The sequence below is a fragment of the Drosophila bipectinata genome, chromosome 2L (assembly GCF_030179905.1).
Source record: "Drosophila bipectinata strain 14024-0381.07 chromosome 2L, DbipHiC1v2, whole genome shotgun sequence".
NCBI classification, from domain to species: Eukaryota; Metazoa; Arthropoda; class Insecta; order Diptera; family Drosophilidae; genus Drosophila; species Drosophila bipectinata.
In genome coordinates, this window is record NC_091736.1 from 18972789 (window position 1) to 18997788 (window position 25000).

Sequence of the window (25000 nt, forward strand, 5' to 3'; positions counted from 1 at the left end):
CGCCTACGCTCCTGCCATTGTCGGGTGGGGTGGGGGCGGCAATTTGTTGTTTCTTCTGCCTGTACTTATGCTAAGTAAAGCGATGATGTAAAAGACAATAACTGGAGGCCATGGGGCGGACGAGGCGGCGGAAAACAGAAGCCGCAGAGACCGCAAATTCAGCCTCCGCCAGGCTCGGGTTTTCGGGTTCGGTTTGGCATTTCATAAAGTGTGTAACAATTTGTTTACATACACATCTCTGTATATATCCGTGAGTCCTTATTTGCACAGTCGTGTACAAGTTATTAGTAGTTAGTTTGCTTTTTGAGAATAAATTTAAACAAGAAAAACAGGCATTGCCCTTAGCCTTCAATTACGAATCTTAAAAACCATATATGGATGTCAGAGTACTCTTGTTATTCCTTCAACCTCGTCTGTAGGAACTCTGGCTTGTATCCTTGTATATGCAAATTTATGTGTGTATTTGGCGCTCACTTTTGCGGTTCATCCGTTTTGATATTGTTGGCATTTATGTTTTAATACTTTGTTGTCTGGCAAGTCAGAGCAATTTGTAACTCGCACACTCCGAATATTGCGAAATGGCTCTGCTCTCCCGCCTGGGCCCTGGCTTTTGCCTTCTTCCGCTTGCCAGAGCCGGCTACCACAATCTACAGTCTTTGGTTTCTCCGCAACGTCATTAGGAAGCTGTGCAAAGTTGCTCCTCACCTGTGCGACCACAACGAGTGCTGGAGCAGTGGGAAAGGAAGATTGCTTGCTTGGCTTCTAGGTTTTCAAATTAAAGAAGTCGCAACGACTGGTGACCCAATTTCAGAAACCTTACACTACGGTTAGCCAAGGATGCCTTGCCTTTCTCTCGCTGCTTCTTTAAAGGACAATAGCTGCCAGAAAGTCACAGCATACCTTTCCACCTCAAGAGTACCGGGTATTCATACTACTTTTATGCGGATGAGCGACTGAGACTACAAGGACACCCACGGAAATGTAACTAACACACAGACAGAGCCTGGAAGAGATTTTCCCGCACACATATATTTTAATGCAAATTGAGCAGAATTAATTTAGTGCTGTCTGTGTTTATCTCTGGTGCGCTTAATATCAAGCCGTCGTCGGGCTCCGCTTTCCCGGATGCCATCCCGGCTCGTCCCTTCTCTGCCGGCGTCTCTTCTCCTCCCCTCCCAGACTGGCTGGGGCATATGTTAAACGCTTGCCAGTCCTGGCTTTATTTTATTAAAAAGTGGGCAGCCGCCGCCCCCTCCGTTTTCTTGGAAGTAGCAGCTTGCGGCTGTCTGTCAATGCCTCACTCCCGTCTCTTTCCTTATCCTTGTGCCCGTCTCTTTCTGTGAGCTCCTTCAACTCCAGCTACGAGATGTGCTGCCTACTTTCCGGCATTCCTCATGCATTTATTTTCAAAGGACACAGCCAGACAATCGTCTATAGAAAGAAATGCCTATATGAGAAGTCTTATTTAAATATAAAGTTATTAGTGTTTGTCCCTTGGGTGTCCTTATGCTAAAGGATGTACTATTGACTACCGACTTTAAGCGATAAAATGGGTCCTGTATTTATAGGAGTGTGTGTGTGTGTTTCAGTGTACTTTATATGGAAAATTCTTTTTGTTACGCAAAGTCGATTCCCAGGCCTTCACCTCCTTCCTGCGGTTAGTCCTTCGCCTTTGTTCGCCGCTCCCATTAGACACGCATCATTTGCGCGTTAGTAATCAGGCGAAAGTGTTTCGGCTTCCGACGCACCGCCCTATGCCACCGCCTCGCCCCGCCCTGTCACACGGCCCTCCCCGGGGCCCGGCACAACAATACATACATTTTTAGTTTAAAGTAAAACTTTTTCAATTTCAAGTTTTATGGGCGACAGGACCTCAGTTCACACCGGCCCCTCCTCCTCCCAAATAAACAGCCCGGGGCATGCCCAGGGCGGTCTGCGGGGATTTTCCCTATTTCGTTTGATTTCCCTAATCGTACGTGCTTACAATTTTTGATGCGACCTTCCAGAGGATCCCCCAAAAAGGACCTCACACCTTTTTTGAGGAGCAACCAGTTGCTCGGGCCAGCCAATCGCCCGAGGACCAAATCCCATTCTCAACTTGGTCCATAATGTCTGCGGCTACTTTTTTTTCTGTTCCGAAACAAATCTCTTCCCATTTCCGAAAATTATTGCACTTCTTTATCCTTCCACTCGGGCCTTTTTAAAACGCTCCCAGAATTCATGTGCAATTCAGTCTTTAGACAAAAGGAACTATGCCAGCCGAGCTACGGAAACTATATTCCATGCATTGTTCTGTTCGGTTCCTGCCATGAATGCAGGCACAGTGCTTGGCATAAGTTTGCTCCTCTCTTTTCAAAGTTCCGCCAGCCGTGCTCTCCAGCAAGGAGGCGGAATACCGAAGCGGAGGGTTTTATGAAAATAGCTGAAATAATTTTCCATTAAATTCTTGCGCTTGAAATTATCGCATTAAAACGAAACAAAAGCCGCTTTTTTCGCACTTGAGTGGAACTCCAGGGCCACCCCTACTACCTCATCCACCCCCAGTTACATTAGAAACCACGTCCATTGTTTGCTTACATTTTGTACAGTTCCTCAGCATCATCAACACCAGCATCATCCCGCCCGAGTCATCATCCCTGCCCAGAATTGCCGAAACTCTTCTGCTATTTGCTGGCTGTTCTTCTGCTGTTTGCATTCATCTTCATTATTTGTTTGCAATGGCCCTGGTGGGCGTGGCAGTCTCAGACTCAGCCCAAGACTCAGTCTCGGCTCAGGCTTAGTCTCCGGCTCTGAAGAAAGGAGAATGCGAAAGAAAGTTGCCTCAGCCGTTGAGCACTTGGCAGCGAAAGTTTCTGACACAGTTGATTTGCATTTGAAATCCTACTCCGACTTGTTCCGACTTCCCACGACTTGCTCGCAGCCCCCTTCTCCAACCCCCTTGTAAACCCGAAATGGCCGGAAAGGTCCTTACCCAACTCAAGCCAACACGCCCCCACAATGATTTATGGATTTTCATCATATTCTGTTGATTCAGGGAATATTTATGATTTGCCAGTACTCCTTCTCGGTACTTGGTCTGGTGTCCTTGGGAAATCTGCTGTTCGCAGGATATTCATACAGACCGCCCCCGGTCGAGGGTATTTCTGTTTTGAACTGGAATTCCAGACACATCCGATGAGAACATATAATTGTATTCCTCGGAAGAAGAATACAAGTATACGGAGTTATGGCCTCTAATGCCGGAGTGGATATCTCCGAGGGTATAACCATTTCGAATACCAATTTTTGGCAGCGTTTTGTTATAAATTTTTGAAAAAAGAACACCCAAAATAAATGAAAATAAAAATAAAAACAACTGAAGCTGGTGCTGGTTCTAAAACAAAAGCACAACCGAAAAATGCTGAATATGCGAAAATTGAATTTGATTTTTAAGCACTGATTGCTTTTATTGTTCTGCTACCCGGGTCCGGTCCGGTGCTTTGGATTTTGGCTTTGGCTTCAACGGAATTTAAATAAAATATTCTAGAAAAAGACAGCCAGGACAACCAGGATGGTGCCGGAAAAATACCAAACCAGACCAACCAGTGGCTAGGATTAGTATTTGCGGGAGAGTGGTAGTCGCATACAGGATTCGGCACATCCTAGTCGGATAGGGTATTCGTGGTCATCGCAAAAAAAAAGGGCCATCGATATTAATTTATTGATATTAAGCTTTTGTGTTGAGAGAATTTGCATTTTTTGCGGCGGAAACTGGGAATAGTTTTTTGCAAAAATGAAATAACCAGGACGAGTGGCAGTAACAATTAGCCGGACATTTGGGGCTTAAATTGATTTTGGCCATGGTCCTAGTCCTAGCCCAGCAAAATTGCATTTTCATCGTCGCGAAAGAGAATCGTATTAGCGCCGGAATGTGCGCAAATAAATACCTAATAAATACACCCGGGCCGCCCCCTTAATTCGTCCTGCAGCGCCACTGCAGCCGGAGGAGGACATTAGCATGAGAATAAAACCAAATTACAGTCTTTAAAGTAAATGTATGCGAAATGTTCCAGCCGAATGCCAGAAAGTATTCAGCTAAATGCGAAATAAATTTGCCAGAAGACAAAAAGCCAGGGGGGTGGAGGAAGTGCTGGCTGCCGGGGCGGGAATACCAATTCCCCGTCGGGTGTCGGAATGCCTGCCGCCGCCAGGAGACGCAGAAAATCAATTTCGGCTACAAGTTTTCAATAAAGTGAAAATAATGTCGCCAGCGCCTTGGCTCCGCCATTATCCCGTAAGATAAGAGGGGTGGGTGGTAGGTGGGCGATGTTTTGCTCTGAGACTGGAGACTGGAGGGTGGAGGGTGGAATATATCGGAGATGTAGCCTGCGAAAATCAACGCCGAGTGTCAAACAATGAGGGTCGTTAGAGGCAGCAAATCGAAGCCAGCGGTGGAGACTCCGAAGTCAAGTGCACAAAGCGTCAAATGAAAAGGAAACCGGGGCAGGGGCATAGGATTTGGTGGGGGAGGCGGAGGGTCTGAAAGGATACCCGCCCGACTGGGGACCGGGATAAGTCTGGTGATGCGTAAAGCAACGCACTGTCAAAAAATATATACCCGGCGCGGCGCAGGAGTGAGCAGGCGAGGGAGAAAAGTATCAGAAAATCCGAGTCCTGCCACTCTGCCGTCTCCTGTCGCCTTCTGCCGGCTGGTGTTGGTGTTTATTTATGTGCGTTGTGCCTCGTGATAAATCACTGACATTGATGCCAGCAGACAGTGGGATGGAATCAGAGGGAAGAAAGGTTGGCCCAGACTTAACCCATTTCGGTCCTTGATTTCAGTTCCTTTCCACTCCAGACTCTAAAAACTAGAGACACCTATTTGTTGCTCGCCCTGCAGTCTTCCCACAAGTACCTCAAAATAGACAGGCCTAAGCAAAAGTCCTTAAAGAGTTTTTAATAAGTTTATCAGGAGGCGAGCAGGCAAGCCAGAAGGACTGTCCTTGCGGTCCCCGGTGGCGCCGCCTCGCAGGAAGCGGAGCGGTCCTCAATCACGGCACACGCCGGAAATCGGAAGTTAGCAGGCTCACGATATCGGCGACAAGCAGCAGCAGTGGCAGCAACAAAAACGCAAAGTGAAAGCAACCGAAACCGAAACAGAAACTGAAACTGAATCCGAAACTGAGGCAAACTCTGCCGCAGAGTTGGAAACTGTTTGGCAGCGCCAGATAAAATGTTGTTGATTGCGACGCAGTTGAGCGTTAATAATTATTATTTTTGTGCCACCGCAAGGCAGCCACCCACCGGCCACCCAAGCTGCCACCTCCCGGTAAATGCCAAATGCAGGGGACCGTGATTTTTGATGGCTTACAATTTGTGGCAGATTTATTTGTGCATTAACCCCGAATTCGCACTGTGTCCATTTCGATTTCCAGGGAATCTCTAGCACGCGCTGCCTCAGTGATTACCGCCGGCACTCTCCTAGTTTTTTAGTCCCCAGTGCCAGCCTGGTCGAGTTTTGTGGCCGGGTGGGTGTCAATAAATCCCCTCCCAATAACAGCAGCCGGGGCTGCGCCAGCTGCTGGCCAACTTATTGATGCTGGTCATGTACTTGGCTCGGTAATGCCACTACGACAGTCGAGGAGAGTGCCATACACAGCTGTGGCAGCATTGATTTTTCGGGACGGTCGCACTTTTATGGCTTTTCATTTATGAAATTTTTGACAGCCAGTCCCCCAGTTTTCCAGCCATTCTCTATATTTGCCAGCCAGGCGTTGCCTAATTATAACATTCAGTCGAGGGCTTTCTCTCTCTGGAGCTAAGCGCAAATCGATGGCAATAAAAGTCCTTTGTAATCCCTCCTCATATCCCCGCCATGGAAAGTATTTCTGGGGCATCCCCAAATGGACCTTTCCCTGCACTCGTTTTTAATTCAATTTCCCGGAATGGCAACCCAACCCTCGTCACTGCTCTCAGGTTTAACATACGGCGCTGCCGGAGGAGTGTCGCAGGAATTCCTCCGGCTCAGACTTTGCTGGAAATTATAAATAGGAGCGAACAGAAATAACTTTGCAGTCGACTTTTATTATCCCAGTCCGTGCTCGAGACTCGAGTCCGCTTTTGTGTGCGCGAATTTATTGAAAAACTTGCTGTGAAAATTTCAAGAAAATGCCACTCGGAGTCAAGCCGATTAAAGCGAACTGGACAACTTTGAAAGAAGTATGATATTATTTTGATTTCTCTCAGAGGCCAGAGACCAGAGCCGGCTTTGGAAAAAAATAGAAACTCACTTGGATTTGTGCAGCCGGAGACGCAGCCACGGCCAGGCCTCGCCGCCTCGCCAGGCCTCCATTAGCGGCATCTCGCCAGGATCAGGATCTGGTCCGAGTAGGACGTTGCACAGTTTCCTTATGCGTCGAGTGAGTCTGTGTATTTCACGTTTTGCTGGCCTTTGTTCAATCTATGCGGCAGATTTCGTCGCATTTTATTTCACTTTGTTTGTTTAGCTTTCTAGGCCAATCTGAAAGTAGAGGAGAGAGAAAGACCAGGAATGTCAGTCAAAGGACATCACCATGAGTGTGATTGTGTAGTGTGGCAATTACATGTCCTGTACCGTGTTTCCGGGTGTCATGGCAAATAATTCCCATTTTGTTGTGTCCTAATTAATTTTTGTGGAGCGACTAAATCGAGATTATTTGATCTACATTCGTCGATAATTACGGATTATTGAAATTTTTGTCTGAATTAATATGGAAATAATTTCCTCAGTCGTGTGTGGTCGGGCGGGCGGCCGGCATAAATAATTACCGAAAAAATGTATAGTATGTGGAGAAAATAATCAACATAAAAATAAATGGCCTCATTGGTTTCCATTTGTTTGCTCGAGTTCGTCGGCGGTTTATCGTCCAATCTATCCAAATGGGACGGCGTACATAATACCATCCAGTGGCATGGAGCCCGGTATTGGAGCCCTGTGATTGTTGGGCTAGAAATTAGGTTAATTAGTGGTCAGTTGTTGTGTAACTGCCGTGTCCTTTGATTGTTGTCGTTTTGTTATTATTTCCCCCTGCCCTCTGCCCTCTGCCCTTTGGCCAGTCGTGTCATTTTATAATGCATCTGGGTGTTGGTCCGACTCAGTCTCAGTCCTCTGTCCGACTCCCCAAAGTCCCATCTCCGCAAATGGCAAATAAATAACCCTCCGAGTGCATATCTTGCCACCTTTGTGCCGCCTGTGTTGTGTGTTGTTTGTGTGTCTGGCAGTAATGAACTTTTATATGCAACGTCATTAACTTTTATTGTTTATATCTGCCACTCATCCCCCATATGGGCTATATAGCCCACCCTGCCACACACCTTTGGATCTTTGTATTGCTGACATTATATTAAATGTAAATCATTTGTTGCATTTATTTTAATTATACGCCGTTTAAAATGCATTATGGCTCGCAGCTTTAAAGGGCTACGACTGGCAACTATTTGCTGGGCAGGGAACAGGGGCGTTTAGACCAGGCTTAATTTAATTTGGTTGACAGAAATTCAATTATTTGACTTTTCCATGAGCCAGGGCTAACCGAAAATGTTTTTCAAAATGCCTCACGCATGCAAAGCCCATGGGGCGGAGGTTGGAGCTCAAAGGCGCATGCTGCGTGGTATACGGATACGTATTTTCATGAAATTTTTATTTATTCGCTTCTCATATTTCCCGGGACATGGCCCCATCCCAGGCCCAGTCCCACGCTCAGGCCCAGGCACAGGCAAATGCTGTCTGGCCGACGTCGACAAATTCCTCTGGTGTAATTTCATTACTTCAATGTTTTACTTTGCTGAATTATAAATGAGCCCTTCAGTTTGTGTGACGCAGCAGCGCCTCCCCTTTATAGCCAGTCACGTTGACCCTGACCCCCCTGACCCCAGTCCCCCAGTTTGTCTTGTTCTCGTGTGAGGACTTGGACCAGATGTTCTCCTCCTGCCACTGTTCCTGCTATAAAATTCGACGGTGTCCTCCACCTGTTCGCCGTGACTTTGGCGGGGCGTTGGTGTCGAACTTCGCCCCCACTGGACATTTTCCAAACGTTTTCAATGGTCCGCCACCACGCCCCCGGCTGCCATTAATATTTGATAATGTGTGGCTGTCAGTTAGCCATCCAATTGAGTGATTTCCAAGCCCCCTCGGCCCACCTCGTCCTTTATTTTCTATTATCGTTTTCGTTTTCCGCTTCTAATTTTTCACATTTCACGGGGCAGCTGCATCGATTCCCACAATGCAGCTGGCCTGGCCCCTGAAGTGGCAGCCATTGACACATGACGACCGACCCCAGACCGACCCCGCTGGCGAATCGTCTGGCCCGTGACGCGCTATTTGACAGTTTGACGTCCGCTGCTGTTGCTCGGTTGCGGGTTGACATTCTGACAAAACGCCGACCCGGCAGTCGGGAGTCGGCAGCCCCCTTGAAATTGAATATTATTTGCTTATTTCACTGTAATTTCTCCAGTCAGGAGTTGGGAGCTAACACCGCTACGAAGTGGTCTCCAAATTACCCATATCACTCATACGCCGCGTGGCCGATCTATTTTCGGAGGGCGGTGCCACCGCTGCCTGCTCCCTCGCGGTGATTAGCTCCACTTAAGGTCGGCAATATGGAAATTAATACAAGGTACCAATCACAATTCAAAACAGCGGCTCCTCTTGACGAACTCTGCTTTAATGACTTTAACGATTCAACATAGTTTTCGGTTCGGAAGCATAGGGTTTGGTTCTCCATGAAATATGGCAAAATCTACTTAAATATTTGAATTTCTGATTCATTTTAATGGATTTTTGTGCATTTTTTCATCTATAATTGAATGGCATTTGAAACAGAATTATTCATTTCGAAATGTATTATTAACGATGCACTCGTTTGTTTAAACATTCAACTAAATTCAGAATAATTAAATGGTTTTTATTTCTAAATGGAAGAGCAGAAACTACTGTAATGAGATTATTAGAGGTGGTTCTGTTTCCGATTCAAGAGTAACTGACTGGCAATAAGAGTTCTTACTCGTACCAGTCCTCTTTCATTTCCAATTAGAGGGCGGCACTACGCTGCGTATACGCAATATGAGGAGTCCTGCCACCAGCTGCTGCCCTGCTGGTTGAGTCCTGTTCGCAGTGCCTCCTGCACACTGATTAGACAAAGTTGGCTCGCCAAATTAAGAGGCAGGACACAGACACAGACCACGAAGGACTGCTAGCTGCAAACTGCAGACTGCAGCAGATGGTGGACAAAGACGCCTCACAATGGCCAGGAGACGGCAAAGTTTCGGGTTTCGGGCATCGGGTCTGGAGGAGCAAACAAAGAAAGGACAGCAGCGGCAAAGGACGAGTTTGCGACACGGAAAACTTTGCGACAAACAGCAACAACTGCTGGTAACCGCTTGCGCTTAACACTTTCCGTCTCTCAGCCAGGCTGCCATCCTGCCCTCCGCCTCGGTTTTAATATATTTTTAATAACCCAGGGAGGACAACCTCGCCGCACCAGATCCAAATTTAATTAGAAAGTTGAACTCTGGCCGCGTCAATGCGCCAGATGGATTCTCAATTTGAATCCAAAGACCTGCATTCTTCTGCCGAAAAGGAGATAAACCTGGTCATTTGTATTGTTTGCTCTCGAATTTGGAAATGGTATCATTTTGTATCTTTGACTTTGGAGATATTTGTTGAATGTTGAATGTGTATTTTGTTTTATGATTCTGTGAGGAACTGGTATTTGCTTTGCTTCTCCAATTGATTCTCTGTGTTGCGGCTTGCAATGTAGAAGCCTTTCTGTTTGCTCACCCACTCAGTCACCCGGTTCCCCGGACTCAAATTCATCCCAAAGTTGGTCGAAATACCATTTATCAACGTCGTCCGAGTCCCTTTGCGTTCTGGGATTTGTCTCTCACTTCGATCGTCTGACTGGAAGTGCATCGAGTAAGCTGTGTGCATGCGAGTTGGAAATTTGTTTGCAGAGTACTCGAATTTTATCAATAATTCAAAGTTGTTTCGAGGAACTTTCTGGGCTGCGTTTAGGCGGAGATTTCCCTCGGAAATCCGGCGCTCGAAAAAATTAGCTTCTACGATTTTCGCGAATCCCTGATTCTGCCAGCCTGGGCGCCCCAGTCTGCCAGTTGATTAGCGTTCGGCTTGGAAACTTTCGCCGAGAATTTACATGGCTTGTTGTGCGCCGCAGCCGTTGGCATTTGCATTTGGCTCCGGGGAGGGGAGTGGAGGGACTTCTATCTACTATGTACTCCTCCGGCCGGGTGTCTGCGGGTCTGCGTCCTGGCAATTTGTTCGCTGTCACTTTGCACGCGGCTGCGACATAAATTTCGCTTTTGCCGACCCAATTTTCGGAGGCGGAATCGGCTGCTGCACCAGCCCCATCCCAGCCCCAGCACCAGCCCCACTACCAGCACCAGCGAGAAGCGTTGTCAAAACTTTGCAGTTGGCTTTTATTTACATGGCGAAGGGTGAATGGGGTATAGTGTCGGGGTATAGTAACTAACCAAAAACAACAGGCACCACTAAAAACAAACAAAAAAAAAATGAAAACAAAAATAGACCATAAATAAAAACCACAAGCAGCGCCAGTAGCGGCGGCGGCAGCACACAGAAAATAATGGAAAAAGTTAGTTTTGCATAACGCGCAGATCCCGAGCACACTTGAAAGTCTGCGGGTGCTGGTCAGGAAGAGGGCTGCCGTTTTAGAGACTGAGGGCGTGTGTGGAGCTGGGAGCTAGCTGACTCGGAATAGCAGAACAACAGCTGCTGCAACCTCACACCCTCTGGGTCCTTGCATCTCCTGCATCGCCTGGCAACTGAAAAGAACCCACAGAGTGTGTGCGAGTTGCTACTGCCAAGGTTACAGGGGAAGGGAGTTTGCATATTTACTACAAAAGCAGACAAAGTTGCACTTTTACTACCAGCCTGGCAGCTCGGAGTGAGCTCTAGCCTGGCAATATCCTCGCCAGGAACGCCATAAACTGGTCCAAAATCGAAAGTTGCATTGAACTTGCTTCACTATTTTCTCCAATCGCACGTACCTCACAAAGCAAATGCCTGAACCTGTAAACGAGGCACTTAAATGCGAAATTACTTTCCTAATTTAGGCGCTTTGGCTGGGAATTCTTAGTAACTACTGAAAGGATTTGTTTTTCTAAACCTACCAACTGATGTTCGTTTTCTATTTTCAGATTTCAGAGAATCAGATTTCAGAGAATCTTCAATTCAACTAGGGCACTGGATAAGTTCTACACTCTATTTAATATATTTAATTTAATTTAGAAAATGGTGAGATTCATAAATCACCAATAAAATTTCCCAACAAAGGCAGCTTAGTAAACAAACACTGCCAGGACTTGAATCACAGTTTTCACGCAAATTTATTCAGTTTCTAAATACAATCTCTTTCTTGGCCAGCTTACCACTTATTTAATTATTTCGAAAGTGAATTACATAAAAATAATTTATTTTGGGATCTCCCTGGCCGAAACTTTTCACTTTTCCAAGTCAACAAAAAGCCAGGAGTCCGGCTAATGGAGCCCCGCTTTTCACTGGCAATTAATTACTTCACTTTGTTCATTTTCCAAAAAAAAAAAAAGAAAACTAATTTGCATTTCACAGAACTCACATACGCACTTTCTTAAAAAACAAAATAATCTAAGAATCTTTTCAGGCTTGGATGCGGGATTTTAGAAGTTTATTTTTAAAAAGAGAACTGCCTAGAACTTTTAACACTGCTTTTCTCTGGATTTGAACTTATCGTACTAGGCATTATCTAATTCCTACGTGCTTCCTTTTTTTTCTGTGCGGCTGCCGAATTAAAAATTAAATAAATACCGCTGGCTGAGGCCAAGTGGTAAGCCCTACAAAAAGTTTATCCCAATTTTTTTGTCTTTCTGACTCCGAGCCGTGGCAGGCATAAAAAACAGTGGCCCGGCAGCAGGAAGCGGGGACTACACGAATTGCCACTTAAAAATTCAAAAGTTTTGCGGCAGGCGCATATGGCATGGCGGCTCAGCCACGCTCGGCTGCCGTAAGGACGAGAATAAGCATAAGCAGGCTGGCAGCAGCAGCATGAACGGAAGTGGCAGGATGGCGGTATAGCAGGAGGCTGCTTCTACAACAAAACAATAACAAAATCTGGCGTGGGGTAAGCCGAATCCGCGGCGGTTTTGTTAACCTTAACCCGGTTCGGATGCTCCACCAGATGGGCACAGAAAGTAAAAATAAAATTCGAAAACTGGCAGCCACCGTCCGCCCAATGGCGGCACAAGCACCAAATCTAATTTCAATTGTTGAGGCATTTGCATGGCAAATTCCCTAAACTGGCACGCACTTGGAGCGTGATGGAAATATATTTTGGCCAAAATAAAACAATGCCCGATTGTCTTTGGGGATTGATGGAAAATAAAATAGTGACTGAATGCCAGGGAAATTACTCTGAACGACTATGAAACGATTTAATTGTGTGGAAAGTTAGGCACTTTTCATTTAATTGTTGAGGAGAGTGGAGGGTCGGATTTGGAGGCAAGAAAGCCAAGTCTTGAGGCAAACAAGTGGGAGCCACAAACTGACTTTAACTGGGGGACATGCACTGGCTGTCATTCCTGGAAAGTCAAAATCTGCGACCGCAGAAGCGCCTCTAATTCTTGGTCCTTTTTCTATCTGCCGTCGTAGCCCCCATCTTGAGAAATTCTGTATGTTTCTGTTGGATTCTACGGGCCAAGAGTCTCCCCTGCACTTGCACTTGCCTGCTGTGTCACTGGAGTTTTCTTCCTTTCGCCGCTTTTGCTGCAGCCACGGAAATGTATCCCGATTTTGGCCGAGAGCAGCGACAATGCCACGTACACTGATGCACACACACACTGGCAGGCACTCACACAGCGCCAGGACACACGACACGAAAACAACAACGAGCGCCCGAGAATCGCTTTAAAGGCAAAGCCCTACTTTAAAGTCGACAGGGTGCCGGCAGGATGTTCCGACTCCGACTCTGCTCTGCACAGCTGGGCGATTGAAGCCGTGCCCTAAACTTCCAATTTTTTTCGACTCTACACGATTTTGAAATTTAAACTTGAATTTTCAATAGCGGCATCGCGGCCGAGGCAGCGCCACTTGCGATTGCCACTTCAGTTCCGGCACAGTTCAGTTTCCGGTTCCCGCTGCTGATCGCACGACTCGAAGGCAAAACGAAGACTGGACGCCAGCCAGTTGGCGCACTCGTTGTTATATATACGCGAAGGACTCTGCAACAGGCCCGAAGGACTCGCAGGACTCTCATCTCGCAGGACTCGGCTTCTGTCCAAGCTCCGTGGTGAGTTCTCAACAGCAGGCAGCAGTGCTCTGGCTCAGGCCTTCGTGGCTATCCTGCGGTTCGTGTTTTCCCTCACAGAGCCTGGTGGTGGGCCGAGTTGAGAGCAATAAGCCACTGGCAGGAAAGCAACAGTTTTCTGTTAGCCAGGAGTCAGGACCTCTTCAACACAGTCATTTCAAGTTATGATTATAAAAGTCTTTTCATAAAAAAAAAATTTCATTAAATTTAAAAATGTATTTAATTAAATTATTTGATTAACAAATTACACTATTTTAAAACAGAGGTCGGCACGGCCCTATCTCGGGGGCATAGGAAATTTCTCTGCCCGAGCTCTGCCACACACACACAGTATAAATGTGTGAAACGTCATGCTCAAAGCCTACTTTCTGCTATACGTTACTAACACTAATGCGGTAAAATAATATCAATGTATTGGGGTGCCGACCTCTGTTTTAAAAACGTTTTCGAACCATTTTCCAAAAAACCATGCCCATAAAAGTAGGCTTTGTTTTATGTTTATTATAACATTTATCCGTTATGTTAAACAACATAAGGGGTTTGCCATAATACTGTTAATGTGCATAAAATTGTATCCGCTCTGAAGAACAGAAAATAGCTATGTAACGGAAGGCTGAGGCGGTGCTGTTAAAATTTAACAGTAGAACAGATTTAAAATGAACCGGTTAAAATGTAAAACATTTTACAGATGAATGTTAGTGTTAAAGGACTTAACAGTCAAATGTTACAAATATTGCAAAAATTGAATTTTTAGAAACAATAACAAATTTTTAATATATTTAATAAAAAGAACTATTTAATTTAATGTCACTGTCATTAATTTAATAAAAAAAAATAAACGATCACATGAGGATAACATTTGTCAGAATTCACTACGTAAAATAAAAAATATAAGTAAAAACAAAAATAAAAAATCTCTATTTTGTATGGAATGTTTCTCATTACAACAGGTCCTTCAGACTTCGACGAAAGCTAGCTTCTACGAAAGCTAGGTACAAAGAATTGAACAAATATTAAATATAAAATTTCATAAGTAATGACAAAATTAAAAAAAAAATACAAATAAATAAAAATAAACTTGAACTTGGAATACAAAAATGAACTGCAGGAATCCCAGGACCAAAGGGATGCTTGGACGACCAATGCATCCCAGGATGAGATCCAGAAGATGCTAAAATAAGCCCAGCTCGAGACGAAGAAGGAAAGCGAGGAAGAAATGTCTATTTGTTCCTTTACTAAAATAATTATTTAAATAAAACCAAAATTAAAACAAAAAAGAAAATAAGATGTTGCTGACTTAAGAGCCGAAACCGAATGACTAGGAAGGTCCGAGGGCCCTCTATTTATACGAAAATCTGAAAGCCGAGGTGCCACCCACATCGATGTTTTTCAAAGTTTCCAAATCACAAATGTTTGTACGCATTAATCTTCTGATATTTAAAAAGTAATTTAAAATTCTGACCCACTGGATTCGTACTCGAATTAAAAAAAAAACTATTTTGTATGGAATGGTTCTCATTACAATAGAAGGGCCTGTCGACGACAGAAGACTACAAAGAGAGCTAGCAAAGGACCACGGATTAAGCAAATATAAAATTTCATAAGTAATGACCAAATTAAAATAAAAACTTAAGAATAACAAAAAAAAAATAGACCAAAATAAAAAATTTAAATAAAATAAGTAGCGACCCGATCCCTTGGGTGGGCAGACGGCAACTGAAAAATATTAACACAAATCGTGGGGGTATACGATTTTTCAAGGCCTACTTAGCCTTTTAATATCCCTGTTTAATAATTTTGACAAAATTCTACAGACTATACTTTCTATGGATCCTATTCATCTGGATTCCAGAACTTCCATCAGTATCAGAGATGGGTTACATATCGATTTCCATCCACTTTACTAAGCTTTTCGATCGATTTTTTCCCGCCATTGCCAAGGAAATCCCGTACGGCATCGCAAATGGTAAGAAATTTTTACAAAAGGACCAAAATCATTGGCTTTAATATTTATGAATTTTTGTCTCTAGTCACTACAAAGAGATTTAATTTATGTAATTACACATTGTTATTAGAAATTTGCGGTCATCGAGTCCATGACCGCAGCCAAATTAAAAATCAAATGGGAAAAGCCGCGGGTTGGAAATTCTGCAAAAATTATTGTTCACATAAGCCGCAATTTTCGCATACTATCTGCTCTAAAGTGTGTGTATATGTTTGCGAATTGTTGGCTTTAATTGTTGGCTGTCTTCGTTCGTCTTCGCCTCCTCTATCACCTTAAACATGCTCACCGCCAGTCCAATGCGCCTGGGGAAAAAAGGTTTTTTTAAAAATATGAATAAAATATAAATATATAAATACTTACATTTTCTTAAAAACAGTGTGCAGTTTATGCACAAGCACAGTGCTCAATGTTGCCATAAACGCAACTGCCTCCTTGGGATCGGCAAGTGCAGTTGGATATTTTCCAAATCCCTCCTCCGCCCCCACATGGACATCGTAGCCCAGCTTGGCACCAACTTCCTCCAGGTGATTGGAGTTCAACATTGTTAGTTTGAACGTCCTATTTGGGAATGTACTAAACAAATTCCCAAATAGGGACTGAAGGGCAAGCCGCTAAAAGTAATGAAAATAATAAATAAAATGATTGTTTCATTAATTTTTGCGAAACTTACCTCCTCTGTATATCGGTCTTGCAACTCTGGGGGTACATTCTCCTCCACCAACCGTTTTGACTCCAAGAGGTATCCATTATAATTTTCCTTTGTATACGTTGGGATTGTATACAAACTTGTATTGAACAACTCCACAAATCCAAATTTTCTCATTGTGCCGCAGATCATAAAGGACTGGGACTCCATTTTGATTGAGGTAATGAATTGCCTCCAAATTGGCGGCGCATTTATCTGCCACTGCACCGGCCAATTTGGTGGCAGCCTCGGGGCTTTTTCGAATGCTCCCCAATACCATTTTCACCCCTTCCAAAATGGCAGCGGATCCCATTTTCTCTATGCCACTTGATGCCTACAAAAATTAAGTTAATTTCATTTATATATTAATAGGAAATTATTGTATTACCGTTCGCAAATAAACAATTTGCAAAGGTCCATTGAAGCTGAAACTGCAATTGAAAATATTTTCCAACTTTTGATGTTACTTGGAGCATTCTGCAAAAATATATTAATTAGTATATGATATATATATATAAATTTTTTATACTTACATTGACTTTTTTCAAATTAAACTCATCGAAGAGAACAAAAAATGGCTCGTCTTCCTCAATAATCGCCCGTAGATTTCCCTGAATATTGACGAGTCCCTTCTTCAGTGATTCCTTTCGATTTTCCAACCACATCTTTGCGATATCAGATAGGTTTTCTTCAATAACGTTTAACTTTGCCACGAACTCCATTTTTCTAAACTTTTTCACACAGTAAACAAGGCGGAAAAACATAGGGTTGCCAATGTATTAACGATACTATCATATGTCCATACATACGATACTATCGTATGTCTTTCAAACGCACAAAAATTTTTTTTTTTTTTTTTTTTTTTGTAATAGCAGGGTAATGTTTATTTAAAACTGTCCATTAGGGACAACCATTAAATTTTATCACGTAAACTTCACGTATAGATATTTTTAAATATTAATATGGTAGAAAAAAAAAATTAGAGTAGTAAGGGGAGGTCCAGCGGGTGTGTCCTTTTAAGTCTTCTGGGTTGCTCGCTGCTGTCCAGCAGGGAGCTGGCCAACCGGTTCGGGTGATTATGAAGCCTCTGCATGTAACGTGCGCTGCTTCTTTGTATCTCGTCCTTGACCCAAGGGAAATTGAGAACCTCGTGGATAGTGCGATTGTCATGATAGACGTGGGCCCCAGTGGCGATTCGAAGGACTCTATTTTCGAAAGCTTGCATAGTTCGGACATTCGTCTTGCTCGCAGTTCCCCAGAGCTGTATGCCGTACGTCCAGATAGGGCGTATTATTGCCTTGTAAATGAGGAGTTTAGTGGAAGTTCTCAGCTTCGATCTCCTACCCATAAGCCAGTTGAAGGATCGAAGCCTTTGAATAGCCTGTTTCCTCTTCTTAATCAGATGGGGCTTCCAGGTGAGCCTCCTGTCTAGGGTGAATCCCAGGTACCTGGGATTGTCTACCTGTGGGATTGGAGAGCCGTTAAGGTTAACTGAAGGGCAGTTGCCTTTGCAGAGAGAAAATGTGGAGGCAGTGGACTTCTCGTTATTGACGGCAATGTTCCATCGCTTTTGCCAGTCGCTGAGCAAGTCAAGCTGCAATTGCATCGTATCGGCTGCCCCCAATGCGCTATCGGCGGTGGTAAGGAAGGCGGTGTCGTCTGCATAGGTTGCTGCGAGCAGGTCAGGCCTGAAAAAAATAAAAAAATATTTTGTCAACGCACAAAAATAAAGAAATACAATAACAAATGTTTCTAATCGCTTAAACATTTTATGATTTTGCTTATTTTTTATAAAAGATTAAATAAACAATAAGTAAAATTCTCCATAAAATGGGATTTTTGGAAATTTGGAAAATTTTCAATTCAACCATCGATGTTAAACAAAAATATCGATGTTTATATCGATGTTGGGTTTTTTTTTCAAACATCGATACATCGGTAAAACATCGAAGGATCGGTCTCTAAATTGAAGCACTATAAATAAAAGTAATAATTTTATTTCATTTCATCATTTATTATAAACAAATATGTACATAAAATATTATAATTGCAATGTAAGTAGTTGAACGATCGATCGGATTGGTACAGATATAAAATTTATAACGATATTATCATATTCTCGGCCAACTTTATACGATGTTTGCAAGGGTATATCAACTAAACTTTCCTTTCTTGTTTTTCCGAATGTTTGAAAATGATTAAGTATGAAAAAAATTATGTTTTAGGTTGTAAAAAAGACAGTTCTCCGGCTACGGAGAAGTCCCCGGATTGTGCCGGTTGTGGCGAAGCCGGTGCCGGAGCCGGTGGCGAAGCCGATGGAGGAGGAGCCGTTTGTGCCGGAGCCGGTTGTGGCGAAGCCGGTGCCGGAGCCGATGGAGGAGGAGCCGTTTGTGCCGGAGCCGGTTGTGCCGGAGCCGGTTGTGCCGGAGCCGGTTGTGGCGAAGCCGGTGCCGGAGCCGGTGGCGAAGCCGATGGAGGAGGGGCCGTTTGTGCCGGAGCCGGTGGCGAAGCCGATGGAGGAGGAGCCGTTTGTGCCGGAGCCGGTTGTGGAGGAGCCGGTGCCGTGGTCGACAGAAATAACCGGAAAAATTGTAAATATTACGAAGGCTTATTGGCACAAAGTTGCCAATAACAAAATTTGGACAACAAAGGGGGCCCAGTGCCCATACTGTTATACAAAGTATAAGACATTTAAGGCTTGGTGCCCGCATTCTAAAGTGAACGCAAACTTTGGGATGCATGTGAAGTATAAATGCATGGGGGTTAAGGGGGAGAAATACGTTCCGATGGGATTTATGAAGGATTTGTGGAGGCTGTGGCAAGAAGAGCACCAGAAAAGAGCTTTGATGAAACGCCCCTCTTCCACCTCCCTCCACTCTGTCACCCCCAAAAAGTTCATATCTGCAGTTCAGCAACTTTCGTTTTTTATATAACAAGTGTTGGTCATTCAGAATTCTGTCCAATACTCAACAGGTGATTACTTTTCTCGCCAAAAAAAATCAAGAAAATCGGAGTTATTGCCATATAAAGGGTTAAATTGAAAAGTAAATTAAAAAATCAACATGATTAAAATAATAAACTTTGGTGAAAGTATTTCATAAGTATCTTAGTAAGTAATTTAACTGTAATTTGCAATCAAAATTGCAAGTATCGATTCATCGATAATCAAGTATCGATGTATCGGAACATTTGAAATTGAAATCAAAACATAAACAAGTGTTTAAACATAAACATAACATAACATAAAAAAACATAAAAGTGTGTCGGGAAACAGTTAGTTCAGGAAAGTACAGAAAGCGAAGGGCATAGCAGCAGAGACGGTGATAGTCTCTGCTGATGAGTGAGGTCCGTTGACGAGTTACCGAAAGTCGTGAGATGAAAAGAGATAACGATATAGGCTCGACTCGAGAGAGAGAGAATGCTGCGAAAGCAGGGTTGAGCGTAATGATCGAGGAGAGTAGAATCATTCTGGCTTGGGTAACGTAGGTGAGCGGAACTCGCTGTGCTCGCGCATAAGTAAGAAAAGTTTAAAGGACTATGGAGGACATTCCCGGTCATCCGTCAAGTGCATAAAACTTGAATGATGTCAATTCAAATATTTAACTTTGGTGTAAGTATTATTTTAGTATTATTTTAGTGAATATTTTAACTGGTTATTTATTTGTTCCCAGACTATCCATATGAATAACAAGGATGAGGATACTCCAAAAACTCCAAAAGCTGTAAAAATGGAGGATCCAAAACGGATGCCCCCGCCGCCCCCGCCGGCCACGCAGGTTTCAATGTCCTCGCCGCCGCCGCTGGTGTGGATGCGGCCGCCGCCGCTGGTGTGGATGCGGCCGCCGCCGCTGGTGTGGATGCGGCCGCCGCCAGTTTTAACGCCCCCGCCAGTTGTAACGCCCCCGCCAGTTGTAACGCCCCCGCCGCCCCCCCCAGTTGTAACGCCCCCGCCGGCCACGCCAGTTTCGAAGCAGGTTGTGTTGGTGCAACATGCCCGGGAGCTTGTGATGAATTTACGCTATGCCAATGTGCCCACCTGGCACATTGATGGCAAAGGGGGAGTGTGGATCACTAAGGAGAAGCAGTGTCCATACTGCTTCCATGATTTCAGGAGTCAGAGGGCCCTCCAAAGCCACTTCAACATTTGCTTGCAAGAGGCGAAGGGGCACCACTGCCAGTGGTGCCCATTAACGAAGAATACGGGCAACTTTGGCATGCATATAAAGCATGGTAAATGCTCCGCGTGGCGGGGGTGCGGTACACTCCCGGCCCCAAGATGAGGGAGTTGTGGGCCCTGTGGGAAGGGCTCCTCCATCCCCCTAATCCCTCCCCTAATCCTCCTCCCCGTCCTCCTAGTCCTACCTTTTCCCAGCCCAATTTTAATTAAGTATTATTTAATTAGTAATAGTAACAGTAATATAGTAATAGTAAATAGTAATAGTAATACATTATGTTTACGTGAGGGGCCGGTGTGCCGCAACTTTAAGAGCGCACCCGCGCTGAAGAGCGCACCAGCACTGAAGAGCGCACCCGCGCTCGCCCCTCTTTGCGCTCTCGCTCCTTCGTCGGCCGTCGTCGATCGTATTTTTTCTATTACTTTTGCCTTGTTTTCTTTCTAAGTTAAGTTATTAATTCGATGTACGCAGCCAATAAAGCTGAACGCGCTTCTTTTGTAAATTACTGAAGACGCCCCCGACTTTTCATTTCATCCCCATTTCTGGAGTCTTTTGCGGAACCAACGCCCCCCTACAAACACATTATAAATATAATATACAATATTTTTCCAAATTTGTTTTGTTTAATTTTACTAAAACCAGCGCCCAATTCAAATCAAATTCAATTCAAATTTTTTCCAACATTCCAATTGAACATTGAACAATTCAATTCAATTCTTCTTCAATGAAAGAAATCAAATCAAATTTTTAACCGTTTTCTGCAGCCTTTTGCCGAACGGAAAAGAGACGGAAAAGTGGCGAAAGAGACGAAAAATCGTGGTGATTTCCGCCAACATTTGTTATCATATTTATTTCTTTACCAAAATAAATATTAAAAAAAAAAAAACCAAAACAAAAATAAAAAAGCAAATAAGATGTTGCTCACTTGAGAGCCGAAACCGAATGACTAAGAATGTCCGAGGGCCCTTTATTTATACGAAAATCTGAAAGCAGAGCTGCCACTAGGGATGTGAAAAATATATCAAAATATCGATATATCAATATTTTTGAGTAAAAATAAATATTTTTATCATAATATTTTATTCTACTTATTTATCGAATATCGATTTATTTTAAAGATATATTTTTGATATTTCTATTCGCGGGCAATTGTGGAAGTGCATGAAAATCAAGAACTAAAATTATTTTTAGGCCTTCCATTCACGTCGTGGGAAAGCGATCCCCTAGGTTTTTGGATCGCACAATCCGAAACATTGCCAGGGCTTTCCAAATTAGCACTGGGGTATCTAATAACGCCAGGTAGTTCTGTGCCGTCGGAGAGGCTGGCCTCCGCCATCAAATGCAAAAGAAGCACTTAATTTTTTATAGTTTAGTTTAATAAAAAAAAAAACAAAATGAAAACAAAAAATTTATTTTGGGGATTTAAAAATAAAAAAAATGGTTTTAAAAAAAATATCAAAAATACTCGATATATCGATTTTTTCGGGTGATAAATATTTTATCAAATTAAATATTTTTTAAAAATTTGATATATCATCGATACGATATTTTTTAAATATTTTCACAACCCTAGCTGCCACCCACATCGATGTTTTTCGAAATTTTCAAATCACGGATGTTTGTTCGCTTCAATCTTCTGATATTTAAAAAATAATTTAAAATTCTGACCCACTAGATTCGTACTCGAATTAAAAAAAAAAAAACTATTTTGTATGGAATGGTTCTCATTACAACAGAAGGGCCTGTCGACGACAGAAGACTACAACGAGAGCTAGCAAAGGACCACGGATTGAGCAAATATAAAATTTCAAAAGTAATGACCAAATTAAAATAAAAACTTAAGAATAACAAAAAACAAATAGACCAAAATAAAAAATTTAAATAAAATAAGTAGCGACCCGATCCCTTGGGTGGGCAGACGGCAACTGAAAAATATTAACACAAATCGTGGGGTATACGATTTTTCAAGGCCTACTTAGGGCTTTAAATAAACTTGTTTAATCATTTTGACAACTTTCTACAGACTATACTTTCTATGGATCCTATTTTTTTATCTATGGAATTCTTGAGACAAGCTTTAATTTTGAAAAATCCTTTTCACATAACAGTAATGTCTGTTAATCGCTTTTAACTTCTGTTTCCTGGCTCCTTGCAGAGCTGAAGTCGGAAGGACAATCGCAGGCAGAGCAGCCACTCCAAACTGGAAACTATTTAAAAGCGCGTAAATATTGCATCGAATGCTCGACGGGCAGCAAGCTGGGAACAAAATGCCAAGGGTGGTGCATAAATAACACTGCCATTGAGCCAGCGGGGGGTCAGAGGCCACGTATAAAATACACGGGTCACCAGCGACGACGAGAAATAAATTGTATTTAGTTGTACAATTTATGGTCCCTTTGCCACGAGGAGGGGGCCAGTGCACACCCCACACACATGCATAATTCAAAGCGGGGGTAACGAGGGGCAGGGGCATGTACTATATTGATGGCGCTGCATCTGTAGGAAGAGTATGTGGAAAGTAGAAGGGAAGCCCTGGGCGACGTTGATTTTGCCGTGGAGCACTTTGGCGGCATGTCCTTTGTTTCACTTTGTTATTTTCAAATTATTTATTGGCCAGCGAGCGGCGGAGATGCAACCGCAGCGTCGGGACACACTCTGGGAAAAAATTCTGTTACCCCTTTCCAAATAAAATCATTTGAAGTTATAGAAAGCTGATCGTTAAAGCCTTCGTCCATAACGGAGGAAATGTTAATGTTAAATGTTAAAAGATAACTTTTAAATCCCTTTTTATTTTACCATATTTATAAAAATAAAAACAAAATAAAAATAAAAATAAATCGATGCATCGAAGTTTTACGATGTTTCTGAAATATGGATGATTTTTCCAACATCACTTTACTTTCAGTCATTAATTAAGTTAAAAAAAAAAAAAATTTAACGATCAGAATGAGGCCCAAGGAGGAGGATGACACCATCGAGAAAGGCTATCGAAGCTCTGATGGAGATGATGAATCTTTAATGTCCAAAATAAATAAAAAAAATAATAATAAACAGCAAAAGAAATAAAAAATTTCCGAGCTTCAGGCAAAAGATCAGAAAGCTAATCATGGCGAGACCACGATAAATATTAAAAGAATAAAATAATAAATCGTAAAAGAAATAAAAGAAAAAGACTGAGCTCTAAGCAAGACATTAAAGCCCAGCAGCAGAGAGACCACAATAAATAATATTAAAAGAATAAAATAATAAATCGTAAAGAAATAAAAGAAGAAGTCTGAGCTTCAGGCAAGATAGGGCTATCACTGCCCCATCTGTAATTTTGGTGTATCGGATCGAAGCACTATGGCCTTAATAAAGAAATAAAATAAAAAACCGTAAAAGAAATAAAAAAAAGTTTCAGGAAAAATATAAAAGATACATATTTATTTCTTTACCAAAATAAATATTTAAAAAAAAAAAACAAAAATAAAAAAAGCAAATAAGATGTTGCTCACTTGAGAGCCGAAACTGAATGACTAGGAAGGTCCGAGGGCCCTCTATTTATACGAAAATCTCAGAGTAGAGGTGGAAAGCACATCGATTAAAACAAAAAAAAATCGATGTTTTTCGATTCATCTAGAGGTGGAAGGCACATCGATTAAAACCAAAAATATCGATGTTTTTCGATTCATCTAAATCACGGATTTTTTTTTCCAACATCGATCATTTTGAGATGTGACTTGACAATATAATAAATACAATAAAATAAATAAAACTTGACTTGGAATATAAAAATAAATTAAAGAAATAATTATCAGTGATGGTCTTAGGGTGGTAACATGGAAAAGTGCAGGAATCGCAGGACAAAATGAATTCCAAGTTGCAGGATCTGAAAAAGTCAAAGCTCCAGACAAAGGAGGAGCATGAGGAACAGAACCAGCAGATCTGGCCGATCACCATGGACTTGGAGAAAGCCAAAATAAAACCATAATAAAAATTGAAATAGAAAAAAAGGAGATATTGCTGACTTGATCAAAACATTTTTTCCCCGGTGCAGCTCCAGCACAGCTGCCTTTTTCTGTTCAATCGGGGGCTAATGTGTAATTCAATAGAGTAAGTAATGTGCATCAATTTTCAGCTCAATAACGCATGGAATACAAATGCGAAACATGTGCAAATATGTGCTCGCTCTCGCACAGACAGACACGAGCACACTCGGGCTAACATCCGCAGAAATAAATATCTAATAGCGCCATATCAGTCAGGGGGCGGGATGGCAAGGGAACAAGACGAGGACGAGGATGAGAAGCGGAAGAGCTTGCAGGGCGACTGGGAGTGCCAGTTCGACATTCTGTGACGCGTTTCCGTTTCCGCCTTGCGGTTCGCTGCTGTTTGTTCTTTGCCGTCTGCTGCTCTCTGTTCTGTGCTTTCTACTTTCTCCTAGCTAGAGCTGCCTTTGTCTGGGCTTATTTGTTTTTCGGTATTGTCACACCACCCACTCCCACCCACTGGCAGCACTCCCAAAAGAAATATTGCAATTGTTTTCCTTTTTAAATGTCTGCAGCCAGCGATCGTGCGCGAATCCCGTTCTGAGTAATGTGAGAGCTTCAATTGTACGGAAAATTGAATTCTGCGCCAAATGCCGGAATTTATGACCAGTTGCGTAATGCTACTTATGCGTCCAAGAACTCATTTGCATAACTGCGTTTTATTGGCCGACCAAACAACTGGTCACTTGCCGGGCAAACAAACAGAAGCCAGGCAGGTCCTGACCGGCCAAGATGCCAGCTCGCAGTCAAGTGCATTGTGGAAGACAAATAAA

At 43.0% G+C, this 25000-nt stretch overlaps 1 protein-coding gene across 1 annotated transcript in view; it reads right to left on the bottom strand.

Annotated features, from left to right (window-relative positions):
• The window catches only part of Tmtc2 (Transmembrane O-mannosyltransferase targeting cadherins 2), a 32888-nt gene extending 19215 nt beyond the window's left edge, over positions 1-13673 (bottom strand). Inside the window, exons 1-3 of the mRNA XM_017251712.3 lie at positions 13583-13673; positions 12754-13512; positions 6270-6499 (exon numbers count right to left, since the gene is read on the bottom strand). Of these exons, the coding sequence (XP_017107201.2) occupies positions 6270-6340 (71 nt within the window). The 5' untranslated portion in view covers positions 6341-6499; positions 12754-13512; positions 13583-13673. The remainder of the gene's footprint in view (positions 1-6269; positions 6500-12753; positions 13513-13582) is intronic.
• Between the last annotated feature and the right edge of the window lie 11327 nt (positions 13674-25000).